This window comes from Pecten maximus, chromosome 1 (assembly GCF_902652985.1).
Source record: "Pecten maximus chromosome 1, xPecMax1.1, whole genome shotgun sequence".
In the NCBI taxonomy this organism is placed as follows: Eukaryota; Metazoa; Mollusca; class Bivalvia; order Pectinida; family Pectinidae; genus Pecten; species Pecten maximus.
The window spans coordinates 22087697-22105830 of record NC_047015.1 but is presented as its reverse complement, the minus strand read 5'-3'; the positions used below and the strand labels follow the sequence as shown (position 1 = coordinate 22105830).

The window sequence follows — 18134 nt, the reverse complement described above, 5'->3', positions numbered from 1 at the left end:
GATTGTATTTAAATCAGACTTAAGCACAGTGTTTACACACGTTTAATCATTAATCAGTGTCTTTTGCATTTTATATCGCCCTGTAAATTGTTCTTATAATTAATACCGATTATAAATGTACACGAGGGATGTGTATACATATTTGCTTCCCAAAACATCTGTTACCAACCAGCACCACCAACACACACTTTTAAAGTACTGATATATACTAAAACATCACCTCGTACGTTCGTGTAATAGGAACAGAGACGTGTCACGTCTTTGATAGTAATGGGAAAATACCCGGCCCGTGCATATATATAGATATGCAAACATGTTGTCTAAATTTAGAATCCTCATCATTCGACCGTGTCTCTATCTGATTGGGTTATATGGAGTAAATATGTATTCTTCACAATAAAATTACATTTTAACAGAGACTTGTGATATACAAGTCTAACAGAGACTTGTGATATACAAGTCTCTGATTTTAATTTAATCTGATTGTCGAGAGATGCAAATATCTATAACTTTCTTATATTAGACTAAATAACCGGATATTTTCCTGGCAATATACTGGAATGCAATTTAATTTCTCACTTGTCAACAGAAGATGAACTCTTTCCAAATGATTTAATTTCTATCGCTCAAAAATGAATGGTGCTAATTGCATTTATAACCTGTCAAGTAAGCCAGGGGGTACAGCGTGTCGAATATTTACTATAATTCTTTGTCCATGAAAGCACGCCTACTATTGGTTGATAGTGTCACGTGACTTTCTGTGTATACGCTGTAATTTGGCGGTTTTACAGTCTGAGCGTCAGTCAGTCAACAGGACGAGAGAAGAATTAGAAGAAAGATGGTATGTATCGGTTAAAAATCGAATCAATCTTTCGTCATCGGATTTCAAATTATCGATATTATAATTTATGTACATTTCACAAATACATTTACGGTTTTATTTTCCATGAAAATCTCACAGAAATATTTTATTTTTATATTTTTAGGCAGGTGGTAAAGCAGGAAAAGACTCTGGAAAGGCGAAGGCAAAGGCAGTATCTCGTTCTGCAAGGGCTGGACTCCAGGTAAATAGTATTAATGAACTTAAATACATATCGGGTAACTAATGTTGATCTATTGTATATGTCAACAGTTTGGAATAACTGCACATCCCTTTTACATTGCAATAATACTAATTGTTCCTTTGCAGTTCCCCGTTGGTCGTATTCACAGACATTTGAAAAACAGAACAACAAGCCATGGTCGCGTTGGTGCAACAGCCGCCGTGTACAGTGCTGCAATTTTGGAATACTTGACCGCTGAAGTAAGAGAGCAGTTTATTGCATCATAAATAGATGAATTGCACTTTCAAAAATTATGCGTGTTAAATGTTTGTTTTGTTGGAGTAAATTGTCGTAATGATAGAAGAGTTTTCAATGTTTACATTCAACAACCATGTTGATATACACATTTCATTGATGAATTTGGTGTTTGTACACAAAATGAGGATAGTTGCACTTGTATTTTGCGGTAATTCAGTTAATCTGGTACAGAAAACGCAACAATTCGTGTTATTGTTTACATGAGTTAGAATTTCGCGGGCAGTCAAAATGGCGGACCAACCGCCATGATCGATTTGATGTTATCTCCCTTCGATTGACGAAATTCATTGTTGTACATTTCAGTTTTATATCTAGATACATACAATATTAAGTCCTGTCCCAATTATGAATATAAGTTGGTTTTTTTAAAGGGAGGGGAGGGCATGCACAAAATGCTGTCATGATAAGTTAATCGTGATGTCGAGTGTTGCTGTTAGCAATAAAACAAATCAAGCATGACATGATGCTAACATAATAAACTCATTGGATAACGTTTGATCTTGTCTTGAAAAGTAGAAATTGGCAACGGAACAGTGCGATAGCGCATTTAATTTAATATAACAAGTGTTCAACCAAAACTTCAAACTCTCTTCTCTTTGTAGCGGATTTCAAGCATTATCTAGTGTAAACAAATACGTCCTGAACCAAAATGAATTTCAGTATCTTCAACTATCTTGCTAGATCAATTTTTGTTAACAGTACAGAGTAGTTTGATTAATATAGTTTTCATTAAATCTACATTTTGATCAATAAAAAAAATCCTAATTATTCAGAAGTCTTGAAACCAAGCCTTTATTTGGTAATTGGCTCCCTCCACAATTTTTTGGTCTCATTGATTTCGTTAAAATTATGCCAAATTCCAATAACTGACCATTATATTGTGATGGTCAGATTGGCACAAATGAGTTATTAAGGAATTGAGGAATTATAAACCTAATTATTATTCTATTGAAAGCTATACCTAGCTCATTTATTCAATTTATTAGTGGCAGAGACCAGTAGATCCATCTGTACATGTGACCATACTTGCAGCTAACATTCAGATAAATTTGAATGATAAACTTCTCGTGCACATCTTAAACACAAACACCTCAATTGGAATTTCGACAAGTCGTCATTAATATATATATATTTGGCATGGAAATCTGAATTCTGAAACACTGTCGGTTCGGACTACACCAATACTAAAAAGCATGATCAATAAAGTATCTTCCTTTAACTGATTATGGAGTGTCAAAACATGGCTGAGCAAACTTTATATGCACCTGTTCAATCAATGTGAAAAAAAATGCACAGGACAAAAATGAAAAGTTTAATTACACTTGCCATAGAGTATTTTAATTAAAATATTTAATTATCCTGTATCCATTTTCTCATAGAACCATTTCAGAATTAGTCTTCAAAGTGAATAATCAATGGTGTGATTTACTTGCTGTGTAAAATTATGTACCTTTGCTGTTTACATAAATGCCTACTTGTGTCCTTATTTCCAGGAATAAAGTATATCGTAATTTTACAGGTACTGGAATTGGCTGGAAACGCTAGTAAGGATTTGAAAGTAAAGCGTATTACACCTCGTCACTTGCAATTGGCCATTCGTGGAGATGAAGAATTGGATTCCCTTATCAAAGCTACAATTGCTGGTGGTGGTATGTACATTAAACTGTTTAATTGGTTAACCTCTACATTCTGGCTCATTACTTCCTATGTTGGTGATAAAGTCAAGGCATTGTCTTGTCCATTGTCAATCGGGGATGTACATACTGGGATTGGAAATTTTCTCTTATCTGTTAGTGACAGCATAGGGAGATGATATCGAGTTAACTACACTACCTTATTGTGAACCAGTTTTCTCCAAAACCTCTTGTCCAATCGTTTCAGTTTTTGAATCTACAAAAAGCTGAATATATTATAAATTCCAAGTGCACGGTTATGATTTTGGGCAAATTGCTCCTATGTTGCATTAAGATTCGTTGATTTCATGTCATGTCCGCTTTGTGTTTGTAACAAATAAATATCGAAATATACTACCTTATTATGAACCACTTTTCTTAAGATACTAGTCCAATCTTTTCCACATGGTTTATTCCCAATTTTTTTCATTATTGAATCAAGCTGAATACGTTTCATTGCTTAATAAAGTTTAATAGCAAGTGATTTTGAAAAAAGGTTCGCAATTAATTTGACTTAAATAGCAAACCTGATAAAATATTTCCAATTTTACCTAATGTCTGCTGATATAGTAGTAAAGATGCATTGGTAATTGCACCTTCAGGTGACAGCATAACGCCGCATTTACACATATCCCTTTTAGAGGAAAATCTGTAGAAATCCTGGGCAGGAGAGGTTCAATTTTGAAACATAATCATATCCATAGCCAAAATTTTCCTGCTTTTTACATACATGTTCATAGATCAAAATGTTTGTCATTTTCTAGACATCATGTAATGTTTTCAAAATCTGTACTTTGTATAGTATATTATTAGATAAGCCTTTGGCTTAATATGTATTTATCCTCTGAAGATTATTATTATTATGAATGAAAATTTAAATCTAATTAACACTTGTATTTCTAGTCATTGTTGAATGATGTAACACTACATTGCTTTATTTGCAGGTGTCATTCCTCACATCCACAAGTCTCTCATTGGAAAGAAGGGATCACAGAAACCTACGTAATATGTTTGGCTCCTGCTGTATGTTTGCTGTCTAGTGTATTAGGATATCGTGTCAAGTGTGAACCATCAAACTTCACGAATGGACGTTCAAATTCATTTCTCATTTGACTTCATCATCAAGCCATTGGATTTTAACCCATGCATTGCCAGTCTGGAAAATTTCATTTTGATAAAGAACATGTGCACTTTTCTTGGGCAGCTGTTGACTGACCAGTTGTGATGTATCCTTGTCTGTGTGCAAGTGGATTTATAAATGACAGGAAAAAGCATGGAAGCTGATCAATTGGGAACAAATACTGAAAAAAATCACTAATATTTCCGTCTTTTCTGTCTTGACTCTTCTTGACTTGTATACATGTAGGTTTGTAGATGGTCTCCAGACTGGAATTATGATAGATTACATGTGTATTTGGTTTTAAATGTATGTGTTCATTTCCCCCTTGGTTTTAATATTTTCATGTCGATCATTTAACATTGTAATAAATTTATATCATAAAAGGAGCTGTGGTTTGTTTTCCCTCTAGAGCAGAATCGTCTGAGGGCTATTGCAGTAAATCGTATCCTATTTGAGGACTCCAAACTAACATTTTACTGACATTAAAAAATTCGATTTTATTTTCACTGCAAAACGAATACATATGGGCTAACATCTATAGGAATTAGGATGTGTCCTTTTGAAAAATTTATTACAAATATCAGACTAGTGCCCTAGTTTTTAGCCCACCATCATCAGATGGTGGGCTATTCAAATCGCCGTGGTCCGTCCGTAAACAATTCTTGCTATCGCTATTTCTTGGAAAGTACTGAAGGGATCTTGATCAAATTTCATATGTAGGTTCTCCTTGGTGCCTAGTTATGCATAATGCATTTTGAGACCAATCGGAAAACAACATGGCCGACAAGCAGCCATCTTTGATTTTGACAATTGAAGTTTGTTATCACTATTTCTCAGAAAGTACTGAAGGGATCTTTCTCAAATTTCATATGTAGGTTCTCCTTGTTTGCAAAGTACTGGAGGGATGTTTCTTAATTTAGATACAGTAAAACTCGGATAAGTCGAAGTCGACGGGACCAAGCAAAATATTCGACTTATCCGATGGTTCGACTTATCCGTGTTTGTATACGGAGACAAAACCCGACTATCATCGGTTGTATGCAGAACAAGTGCTTGCATGATAACATAGTAGAAAATAAGCAATACATAATAACAAAGAAATTAATTAATTGTACATGATAACAATTATTCCTTTATCTAATAAACAATATTGTGCACAGTTACAGATAAAAACAAAGTTCATGCGTAAAATAGTCTTTGACATAGACACACGATTTACACACGGGAGTCGCAAATGACAGCATAATATTCTATGAAAGCGTTGCATATATTATAAGAATATAAATGTATATATTGTACTCATATTATTTATCTTTAAATCCGTTTATATTGTTCTCCAATTTAACAATATTAAACAATAAACAGTCCGGGAAAATTAATCGACCGTACGCGTGCTGATTTTTTATCAAAGGTGAAGGCCGCGGTCAGTGTTTTATCGGCTGCATAATCATGCATTGCCACAATCTTTTGAACAGAGTAAAAACATCCCGCATATCATTGTTATTATTGCATCGTCGTATTCAGAATTTAGGCATATATAGATAAATCAATGACAGACAGGTATTTTTCTTTGCATTTTTCGATGGAAGATATGTAATTTATCGTTTACTTTTTCCTTATTTTTTTCGGCGGCCTTGTGCATCACAACATTAAACAGAACACATATTGGTTTGTAGACTAAAACGTGCATATTTTATTCTTAGTTATGTATACCTGAACGTTTTACTTCACCTGAGCACCTGTATAAACAATGGGATGATGCGTAACCTACAGCCGGAAACTAATAATAGGCTCTGTTTACACCGTTACGGGTGATCGGTCACACTCGGTCAATCAGACGAGGCCAGCAAATTTTACCTGAGACAGCATGACGCCTCGATGTTCGACACAAAAATGGAAATTTTGGTATAGTTTAGAAGGGAGGGACCACAAAATATATTCGACACAACCGCAGTATTCGATTCAACAGTGTTCGAGTCATCCGTGCTTAATTTACTAAGATAAAGAAGGGAAAAAATCGGGACCCGAACGAAACGTTCGACTCATCCGATGTATTCGATTCAACCGTGTTCGACACAAGTGAGTTTTACTGTATTAGTAAAAGGAAGGGAAAAATGGAGAAAAGATCAATATGACATGGAACCTATAAAGATCATTCAATGGTGGGACGCCAAGATCCCTCTGGGATCTCTTGTTCGTTTTCACATCTAAATCCCGATACAAGATTAATTAGGGATGTTACTCAAATTCATATCACTAAATGCAATCAAATAATGAAAAGGTGTTACCAGATCCAGTTTCCTGGTAAAAGGACACCACTTATCAGTAAATATCCATCAGATTTATTTATCACTTTCTTGACATATATATGACTCTGTTAATTGACTTATTTGTTACCCCGCTCGCCAATCTATAATTCTCGATCTACTTTAAACCAAGGGTCAGTTAATTTCTTAACTGAATTTTTTCCTAAGGAAAGCATTGAACATTTAGGAAGGTTCCTTGACTAAGACTTAAATTCAATAATGCTTCACGGACAATGTTAAGTTAAATAATTTCCTAATAAGGTAAGGAATATTGACGATACAGAGACCAGATGTACGAAAAGCTGTTACATGGACAATACATTAAGGTTGTAATGAAGTGTTCTTGCCGAAATGATTTTAGATAGGTGACCACGGTCTAAGTATCGGACGAAATCGAGTATGTATGGCACAATACATTGATCAGAAGGCATTAGTTTGGTGGGCCTTATCTCTTTTGGATATATTTCTGCTAAACAAAGTTATGATATAAATCAAACAAGAAGCGGCTACTGTCTGACATTTCATTTTTTGCGTGTACGATACTGAAAAATGAAGTGGGTCCCACACTGTTATTTTTCCCTAAGATAAAGTTATACAAAGTCAGTATGGACCAATGCCATATTCAAGATGGCAACCAATGCACAGAGTCAATCTTTAAAAATCTTATATACAGAGAAGAACAATCTCTAATGAGTATGGTGTAGTGGTCCTTACAAAATGTGAGCCCATAGAACATTTGGTCGCCATAGCAGTCTCCTTAACCTGTAATCAAGTTTCTTATTTACATAGTTCAGACAAGATTAGTAAAAGTAATAAACAGAGCGTTCAACCATCTTTGTAAACAAGATATTATTGATTGACATATAAAAACTCCAGACACTGTCATTGCATTGGTTGCAACACATTTGGTTAATAGGCTTCAATCTGTAGAAAAGGAGCACACATCTCTTTGATCTTGGACAAAATCCATCCTTACTGTACAAAAATGGGTCAGAATCAGTTATTCATAAAGACTGATAGTGAACCTATCGTTACAATAATGGTGAACCTATCCTTACAATAACAGTGAACCTATCCTTACAATAATGGTGAACCTATCCTTACAATAATAGTGAACCTATCCTTACAATAATAGTGAACCTATCCTTACAATAACAGTGAACCTATCCCTACAATAACGGTGAACCTATCCTTACAATAACGGTGAACCTATCCCTACAATAACGGTGAACCTATCCTTACAATAACAGTGAACCTATCCTTACAATAACGGTGAACCTATCCTTACAATAATGGTGAACCTATCCTTACAATAACGGTGAACCTATCCTTACAATAACAGTGAACCTATCCTTACAATAACGGTGAACCTATCCTTACAATAACAGTGAACCTATCCTTACAATAATGGTGAACCTATCCTTACAATAACAGTGAACCTATCCTTACAATAATGGTGAACCTATCCTTACAATAATGGTGAAACTATCCTTACAATAATAGTGAACCTATCCTTACAATAACAGTGAACCTATCCTTCAATAATAGTGAATTCGAACATAGCCTTACAATAATGGTGAACCTATCCTTACAATAACGGTGAACCTATCCTTACAATAATGGTGAACCTATCCTTACAATAACAGTGAACCTATCCTTACAATAATGGTGAACCTATCCTTACAATAATAGTGAACCTATCCTTACAATAATGGTGAACCTATCCTTACAATAATAGTGAACCTATCCTTACAATAATGGTGAAACTATCCTTCCAATAATAGTGAACCTATCCTTACAATAACAGTGAACCTATCCTTCAATAATAGTGAATTCGAACATAGCCTTACAATAATGGTGAACCTATCCTTACAATAATGGTGAACCTATCCTTACAATAATAGTGAACCTATCCTTACAATAATAGTGAACCTATCCTTACAATAATAGTGAACCTATCCTTACAATAATATTGAACCTATCCCTACAATAATAGTGAACCTATCCTTACAATAATAGTGAACCTATCCTTACAATAATAGTGAACCTATCCTTACAATAATGGTGAACCTATCCTTACAATAATGGTGAACCTATCCTTACAATAATGGTGAACCTATCCTTACAATAATGGTGAACCTATCCTTACAATAATGGTGAACCTATCCTTACAATAATAGTGAACCTATCCTTACAATAATGGTGAACCTATCCTTACAGTCCCCACTACTGAGCGACATAGCGATAGTTATCTCCCCACTACTGAGCGACATAGCGATAGTTATTTCCCCACTACTGAGCGACATAGCGATAGTTATCTCCCCACTACTGAGCGACATAGCGATAGTTATCTCCCCACTACTGAGCAACATAGCGATAGTTATCTCCCCACTACTGAGCGACATAGCGATAGTTATCTCCACACTACTGAGCGACATAGCGATAGATATCTCCATACTACTGAGCCACATAGCGATAGTTATCTCCCCACTACTGAGCGACATAGCGATAGTTATCTCCCCACTACTGATCGACATAGCGATAGTTATCTCCCCACTTCTGAGCGACATAGCGATAGATATCTCCATACTACTGAGCGACATAGCGATAGTTATCTCCCCACTACTGAGCGACATAGAGATAGTTATCTCCCCACTACTGAGCGACATAGCGATAGATATCTCCATACTACTGAGCGACATAGCGATAGTTATCTCCCAACTACTGACCGACATAGAGATAGTTATCTCCCCACTACTGAGCGACATAGCGATAGTTATCTCCCAACTACTGAGCGACATAGCGATAGTTATCTCCCCACTACTGAGCGACATAGCGATAGTTATCTCCCCACTACTGAGCGACATAGAGATAGTTATCTCCCCACTACTGAGCGACATAGTGATAGTTATTTCCCCACTACTGAGCGACATAGAGATAGTTATCTCCACACTACTGAGCGACATAGCGATAGTTATTTCCCCACTACTGAGCGACATAGAGATAGTTATCTCGCCACTACTGAGCGACATAGCGATAGTTATTTCCCCACTACTGAGCGACATAGCGATAGTTATTTCCCCACTACTGAGCGACATAGCGATAGTTATCTCCCCACTACTGAGCGACATAGCGATAGTTATTTCCCCACTACTGAGCGACATAGCGATAGTTATCTCCACACTACTGAGCGACATAGAGATAGTTATCTCCCCACTACTGAGCGACATAGCGATAGTTATCTTCCCACTACTGAGCGACATAGCGATAGATATCTCCCCACTACTGAGCGACATAGCGATAGTTATCTCCCCACTACTGAGCGACATAGCGATAGATATCTCCACACTACTGAGCGACGTAGCGATAGTTATCTCCCCACTACTGATCGACATAGCGATAGTTATCTCCCCACTTCTGAGCGACATAGCGATAGATATCTCCATACTACTGAGCGACATAGCGATAGTTATCTCCCCACTACTGAGCGACATAGAGATAGTTATCTCCCCACTACTGAGCGACATAGCGATAGATATCTCCATACTCCTGAGCGACATAGCGATAGTTATCTCCCAACTACTGAGCGACATAGCGATAGATATCTCCATACTACTGAGCGACATAGCAATAGTTATCTCCCCACTACTGAGCGACATAGAGATAGTTATCTCCCCACTACTGAGCGACATAGCGATAGTTATCTCCCCACTACTGAGCGACATAGCGATAGTTATCTCGCCACTACTGAGCGACATAGAGATAGTTATCTCGCCACTACTGAGCGACATAGCGATAGTTATCTCCCCACTACTGAGCGACATAGCGATAGATATCTCCCCACTACTGAGCGACATAGCGATAGATATCTCCATACTACTGAGCGACATAGCGATAGATATCTCCATACTACTGAGCGACATAGCGATAGTTATTTCCCCACTACTGAGCGACATAGAGATAGATATCTCCATACTACTGAGCGACATAGCGATAGATATCTCCATACTACTGAGCGACATAGCGATAGTTATTTCCCCACTACTGAGCGACATAGAGATAGTTATCTCGCCACTTCTGAGCGACATAGCGATAGTTATCTCCCCACTACTGAGCGACATAGCGATAGTTATCTCCCCACTAGTGATCGACATAGCGATAGTTTTCTCCATACTACTGAACGGATACGAATATATAATAGCTTAAATAAACGCATGCTTTTAGCCACGTTGTCTAAATTCAAGTAAATTTCCCACTGAGCTACCTCCGTGCACTGTGAAAATGTTCTTCAGTTAAAATTCAGTCGACCTTGATCCCGCTTAACGCTGCATGCTTTCAAAAGATTTTTTTGCAAGAAATCGTGCATCTGGGTCACTCTTGCACCATATGTGCTGGTAAATCATTAAAAACGAACATTGGAGAAATACAGATTACTAACGTACAGTGAAATACCATGATTGAGTGAAGTCGATAGGTAGGCCATTGCTCTGATAATGCAACTGCATTCGCAACGTCATGAAGCCCAGCAATATGGTGAACATGAAACAACAATACCCCGCTTAATTGGGCGTCTCAGAGCCACAGAGATATTGGGTGACCGTCTCAGAGCCACATAGATATTGGGTGACCGTCTCAGAGCCACAGAGATATCGGGTGACCGTCCCAGGAGCGAACGCCCACGCATTACGTCACGACGTCAAGATAGAGGCATACGTCTCTCGCGCCTTCGTAACCGATTTCAGACATCGACGGAGACGGCACGTCAAGTTGTCGACACTCAGGGTTGACCAGTGAGTACAATAACGGTTTGGAATCGGTTGCGAGAGATTCAATTAAGGCCACGAAGTCCCTTTGTTGGTCCGTCATGCACTTACGCAGAGGCGACGCCAACATCGAATGCAGTGGCTGCTTTCACATGCACCTAATCGGTTTCGTTTGGCCCATTGGGGACGCGTGTTGTTCACTGACGAGTGTCGCTTTACGTTTTACAGGTCAGATGGACGACAACGTGTCCCCAATCGAGCATTTGTGGGACGAGCTAGACAGGACGGTTAGGAAGCGCGTCAACATCCCATAAAACGTCGCTCAACTCACGCGAGCCCTTATTCAGGATTGGACTCCTCAAAGTGCAATAAACACCTCGACGGAATCAATATTGAGGAGAGTAAGAGCAGCGACCGATGCCAGGGGTGGACACACTTGCTACTGATTTGGATCAGGAAACGGCGTAGGGTACCCTTGATTTAACGGTATTCATGCCATCATCGTCTCTGATAGGGCAATACAAATCATCAAAAAGTATTCCGAGTAATAATGAAATAATCGAGAAATTTTAACAATGAACGAATTATGTAAAATAAGAACTATCGAAAATAACCTTGCGATTCTTTTTTCCGCTAGTATAGTTTCCTCCGAGACATGTTATGTCATTTGGACTGATGGCGATGGGACTTGGTTTGGCTTGGTATAATTCTCTATTGAAACATTACAAAATCTGTGTTAATTTATCTGGAAACTATCATTTGTTTAGTTATTGCAATTATAAATTCGCTGATGCATTCGGATCACATATAGCTATACTGTTATCCAGTGATGTACAATGTAGATGTATTCATAATGCCGGTTTAGTTCCACGCATTTTAGCATCGTGAACTTACACAAAATTCGCCAACAAGTCCATTTATTAATATTTTATAGAGATACGTCCCTTCTGGCCGTAGAAATAGCTCTGTATCATTCTTCTGTTGGTGCGTGGATTCTTTGCGGAATAAAAAACGAAAGCCACTTGTTCAGAATGATACTCATCGGTTTGGTTTAAAGAAGATTTGGAAAGATACTTATCTTAAACACAAACAGAATTGGTTAGTAGAGATGATTTGGACACCAGCTTAGTCACCTTCATGACTCAATTTTGACATTCGATGAGGTACTAAATGGATATACCCGTCCCTCAGACAGCCAGCTGTAATGAGTTTTATTAGGAAAAAAATGTGTCGTGACAATTTGAAAGCTGACTTTACACTTTTGTCCGATTGCCGTAAAAAATGGCAAGGCTCCGTGAAACAGGCGTTTCCGAAAAATCACAAACACAGTTTGTCCCGATCGGAGTTTGCATTGTGTCTAAGATTTAAAAGCATCTTTCCAAATCAGGAAACCGCATATGTTCGTTATTTTTCTAATAACAACGTCCATAACACATGTTTATCCCACTAACACGCAGATCAATTCTCTCTGTCGTATAACAGGTGTAATATCATGATTTGCTTTAGTTGCTTTAGTGCGCACAAGACATTGCTACATACAGGTGTTGTATTTTACGTACGGTTCCGAGGATTCCGGTCAGTTATCCTCCGGAAGGCCTCGTGCCTTAATATTACCCATGTTTTAGCCTTCAATTATCGGTTAGACCTCAGAGCAATACAGACGGATTTTCCTGTCGTTGCTGTTCTGTCTGATGATATCGTCATACAGACACGATAACTCACTCCTGCCATGTTACACCACTCGATTTCACAACACAGGCATTTGTTTTGTCAAGTCGAAGACTTCATGTGAAATATTAAGTGCCCTTTCTGTAATCTGCTTTGTGAAAGTAATATCGAATACCGGTAGCAAACAAGGTTGAAATTTTTCTTTAATTTTATTGAAAATTCAAACATTTCATATTTCAATGTCAAAAACGTCTACGTTGAGTTGTGGTCAGCTGCTTCCTGTTCGTGAATACGTCGAATGACGTCATTGTATACCTGTTGAGGTGCATCCATGGCCCATATAAAGTCTAGATGTTCCCACTCATCCATTACCTTGGAGGCTACCAAATTTGTAATCTCGGGAAGAAGCGCCGTGACATCAGTAGGATCGGCTAACCAATCCTTGGCGCCCGAGTAGACGACAGTCGGAGTCTTCACCAAGGATGCATTCCAGGCTGGCGGAGTCGTCTACAGGAATATACCCGAGAAAATAATGTAAAGCTCATATTATTCAACAACCATCCTTACTTATATAAAATCTCTGTAGACCACCAACAATGGGCAGACCAGCAACAAGCAGTAGGAAAGGTTATCAGCATTCGACTCTAAAATGGACAATGTTAGTAGTATTCGCCTCTACAATGGGCAATGTTGGTAGTATTCGCCTCTACAATATACAATGTTGGTAGTATTCGCCTCTACAACGGGCAATGTTGGTAGTATTCGACTCTACAATGGGCAATGTTAGTAGTATTCGACTCTACAATGGGCAATGTTAGTAGTATTCGACTCTACAATATACAATGTTGGTAGTATTCGACTCTACAATATACAATGTTGGTAGTATTCGCCTCTACAGTTGGCAATGTTGGTAGTATTCGACTCTACAATGGGCGAGGACAGTAGCCTAAGTCGACTCTGCAATGGGTAAACTTCGGTTTGAAGACATTATTTATCGTCATATACCGGGTATTACTGAGCATGATCTTACCTGGTTGTAATGGTCAAGGTTGGCCTCCGACGAACCGAAGTCGTACATCAAGAAATTCTTGTGAAGGACAGACTATAACAGGGAGAAAGTCTTATTTTAATACTGTTTTTTTTTCAGTATTGCTCCGTACATCATGCGTGCAGTATGCTAACGTATATATACGCATGACAATTCAACACTAATGATCAGTCCACGTGATCAATTTTCTTTCTACATGAGGAATTCGGGCCACAGTTTGTTTCGGTTCAGTACGTAAAACATGACTCTTGAATAGTACTATGTAATTTCTTCAGATAGCTAAATGTCTGTCTATTTTCTGGTTCTGAAGCCAAGAACCAACCAAAAGATTCTCATCGTGTTATCCTCTGACATAGTTGGAGTACATGTATATGTGTACACGTATTTTCTATTTGTTTTAGACACTAGCGACCCGGTAGACTTTCAAAATAGATTCCCGAAATGGAGATACTAGTATGTACAAGAGTAGAAAGGTTTTTCTCTGTTCTGCTACAAACCTGAGCGTAGTGGACAACATTCTGTACAGAGGTGCCGGCCGGGTGGTTTGCTACATATACGGGGATTCTTGTCTGTAATACAAAATATATATTAAAATTCTACCATTACGGCACAGGATCGTCGGAATAAAAGTTTGGGACAATGTCTGCCCACTTGTATACGCTGATAATGACATGGACACACGTGTACACTTTTTCCAGAAGCATTATACATTTGTTGCAATATTGTAAACAATTACGTACTTCGTTGAGCTGTTTGAAGTCGTAACCGCCCAGGACAAATAGGACATTTTCACAGATAAAATCCAGCCCCGGTTTACTACAGGCCGTCCGTCCGAGCCACTTTACCACCTCAGTGCTGGGGAGAAATTCAGCCTTCCCGAACATCTCATATAGCGTCTGAAAAAGTCGTACAACTGACTTATTTGGAAATTATTGTACTATACGAAAATCTCAGGAACGTGCTAGGACAAATATTACCGAGTGAATTATAATTCATTTTGATTGGTTTTATATATAACTGTCCAGTACTGACATTCAAAACTTTATAGAATTACGGAGTTATCGCTCTTCCAAATCAGATCTTTCCTGCTGTCTATTTTGAGTTTCGCCTCCTCGGTATCAACACTTTAGGTCCTAAGCATCACTGACGTGTCCCGAAGGGTTGGAACAGCTTTATATTGAAGTTTAATTAATTGTTGGCTCCACTGTATCCAACTCTCGATTCGAATTGAAAGGTGCTACTATCTTGTGTGTGGTTTTTACAATCGCTGGTCGAGTTAAACAAAAGTAGTCAGACACACCTGAATTGGTTCAGCAAATGGAGCAAGGAGGCGGATAGGACTGATGATGTTGCCGAGAGTAGTGACAGGTGCAAACGCAAAAAACATCTTCACTTTGTCAGTGTTCCAGGGTTGTCCCAGACCGGAAAAGGCGATCTGCGTACCTTGAGAGTATCCCAGATAGTAAAGCTGCTTCCGGTTGGTCACATTCAGGATATAGTCTACCATAGCCGGCAGGTCATATATAGCCATTTCGTCCCAACTAGTACAGCAAACACAAAATTGGATTCAATGTCCATCTATCATACAACCATGTTTTGTACTGCCAAAGGAAAACCACAGCAGGTAAATGTGTACCTTATTTTAGCATTTCTCTTTTATAAATGTGTACAGACATTGACATAGCATTGTATAAGGACGAGCACGGGCGTCTGCTTCTGGTTAGTATTAAAATATATATTTTATCCTTACTCCTTGTATATCTTAGTATGAGTAGGGTCTACGTTTTTCTATTAATACTAACCAGAAGCAGACCAGAAGCAGACACCTGTTGGACGCGGTTAGACAAGATGATTGATACCTGGCGTCTTACATTACTTGTTAATAAGAGTATTTGAATACAAAACACAAAATAATGGGGTGGTGGATGGTTTCGTTTTTTAAAAAAATGGTTGACATTTGGTATAAATTCCGCGCCACATAATTACCAAAAAACAAAGAGCATCTCGTACGTACCTCCATTCCCAGAATTTCGGATCATTGGGACTGAGTGTTTTGTGTTTCCGCGAGTAGGTGTTACCACGACTGTTCCCCAGCCAAACGTCTAGTCCATTGTCTGCCATCAGGAAACCCAGGCTCTCGTTGACGAGGTTCTCCACCCAGCAGGCTGAGCAGGAAAGCAGACCATGCTGCAGTAGTACAACAGGTTGGTCATCCTTCGGGTAATACACTGTTGAGACAAACGACTCCTACAACACCGTGACATAGACTAAAACAATGCCTTACAGGGTGATAAAATTCACCCGTGCTGGTATGCTAGGATATAGGCAATGACTAATAGAATCTTTCACTCCCCCGTGGTATCCCTCGGGTAATACACTGTTAAGACAAACGACTCCTACAACACCGTGACATAGACTAAAACAATGCCTTACAGGGTGATAAAATTCACCCGTGCTGGTATGCTAGGATATAGACAATGACAGCTCGGGTATTTATATCACGTACACAATTTATCTACAGATGTACCACGTTGATGTATCATCATGACTACTATCTACCATTGATATCTATGGGTATCCTGTTATTCTATCTACATGGGTTTATAGTCTTTACGAAAACATCTCTGTGGCGCGAGTTTGTCGTGCCGGTACAGCAATACCTTTCTGTGTCTCGAGCTTGCCATGAGGTATTCTTTGTAGACCGAGGATAAAGCCGTCATCAGTCGGTACCTCGTACTCCTCACATGGGTAGCCTTTACTGGTGATCAGCTGGCTCTGTAACAGTCATCGTCTAGTTTATAGCAGTGTAATGGGACCGACAGGTCGAAGGCTTTCATGCTTCTTTTGTAAGCGTACATTGTAGTCTAATCGTATAAATATCGTCTCGATGTAACTCACTTATTGATCATATAAAAATGTAAAACCAGTTGACTTATCTTTTCATTATTTTCGGCCGAAAAATATAAGACAAAATTTACTACATACAGTGTTCATGTACACCTCCGGGTCGTATCTGACTCCAGGTATATGCTGCAAGGACGCGTTTTGGATGTACGTCGCCATGACGACCAGGACAATAAGTAGCAGCGGCATGTTGTTGTCCGCTGTTTAGTCTGTGGTAGTTGGATTTGACAATAATTTGGTGATGTATCTATGTTGGTCACACAGAACTCGTTATCTACGACACATATGTTCTGTTCTCATTGGTGTCAGGTCTATTTGTCAAACTGTGACAGTATATTTCAATACCATTGAACTGCGTGTGTTCAAATAACACAGTATAAAAGCAAACGTGTAAATCACTGCCTCCGCTAGGGATCGAACCCGGGACCCCTACTAGTGTTACGCTCAACCGATCGAGCTAAAGAGAAGATCTCGCTAGCCGAGCGGTATATTGCGGCTAGTATTTACCAGGGTTACATACTTCCCCTCCAGGAAAGAACTCGTCCTCGAGTTTACCAGGAGTAGCAGGGATGCTTTCGCAAGCAGTGATGCTTTCGCAAGCAGCGATGAGTATCGTTCCCGAGTTCCTACATGAGTGCCAATATAACGGAGCGCATGATTAATTGAATTTAAATCACTGCCTCAGCTAGAGATCGAACCCAGGACCTCTGGCTTACTAGTCTTACGCTCAACCGATTGAGCTAAAGAGAAGATTTCTCGAGCCGAGCGGTATATTGTGGCCGGTATTTATCGGTTCACCTCTGGGCGAATCAGATAAGTTTCGCTGGAACCATCTCGGTATTCAGGACCTAAAGAACGGTTGTCCCAGCGCAATATTATATTCCCGGACACGGTAACAATATTTTTTGGTTTTGCTCAGTATCGACAGAAACACCGTCTCCAATAAATAGCAGACGTTCGTTATATCACAACCAGTACTGGATTATTGCGTCACCTTTGTCTCTCTCTAAAAACGCTCCTACGGCATACCCGGGTGGCTTCATTCACCTGCCACCCCAGTACCAATGTGATCTCGTTGTGTGGCTTGATAAGAATTCAGTATGTTTCTGTTCCGACCTAGGCAGTTTCCATTTTCTTGTCAACACGGTATCCGCGTCTTTCTGCTGTTCACGAAGACGGACTCCAAATCTCTTTCAGTTTCTTAGATATACTATTCTTCTTTTTGTTCTTTCATCAGTAACGGTATCAAAGATAAAATTTGACTGACTGATACGACCACAGCAATTTAAAC

The 18134-nt window shown here is 38.8% G+C and overlaps 2 protein-coding genes across 2 annotated transcripts; one reads left to right on the top strand and one right to left on the bottom strand.

Moving 5' to 3' along the window:
- Positions 1 to 711: 711 nt before the first annotated feature.
- LOC117327769 (histone H2A.V) lies at positions 712 to 4540 on the top strand. The gene is made up of 5 exons (XM_033884938.1): positions 712 to 841; positions 987 to 1064; positions 1190 to 1303; positions 2881 to 3010; positions 3979 to 4540. Exons 1-5 carry the CDS (start codon positions 839 to 841, stop codon positions 4038 to 4040), a joined length of 387 nt encoding a protein of 128 aa, XP_033740829.1. The 5' UTR covers positions 712 to 838; the 3' UTR covers positions 4041 to 4540.
- An 8536-nt stretch (positions 4541 to 13076) lies between these two features.
- Positions 13077 to 17504, bottom strand: LOC117327767 (lysosomal acid lipase/cholesteryl ester hydrolase-like). Its single transcript, XM_033884923.1, has 8 exons — positions 16925 to 17504; positions 16600 to 16714; positions 15954 to 16167; positions 15240 to 15480; positions 14680 to 14835; positions 14437 to 14508; positions 13922 to 13993; positions 13077 to 13398 (listed from the first exon to the last, which is right to left on the bottom strand). Exons 1-8 carry the CDS (start codon positions 17030 to 17032, stop codon positions 13144 to 13146), a joined length of 1233 nt encoding a protein of 410 aa, XP_033740814.1. The 5' UTR covers positions 17033 to 17504; the 3' UTR covers positions 13077 to 13143.
- Between the last annotated feature and the right edge of the window lie 630 nt (positions 17505 to 18134).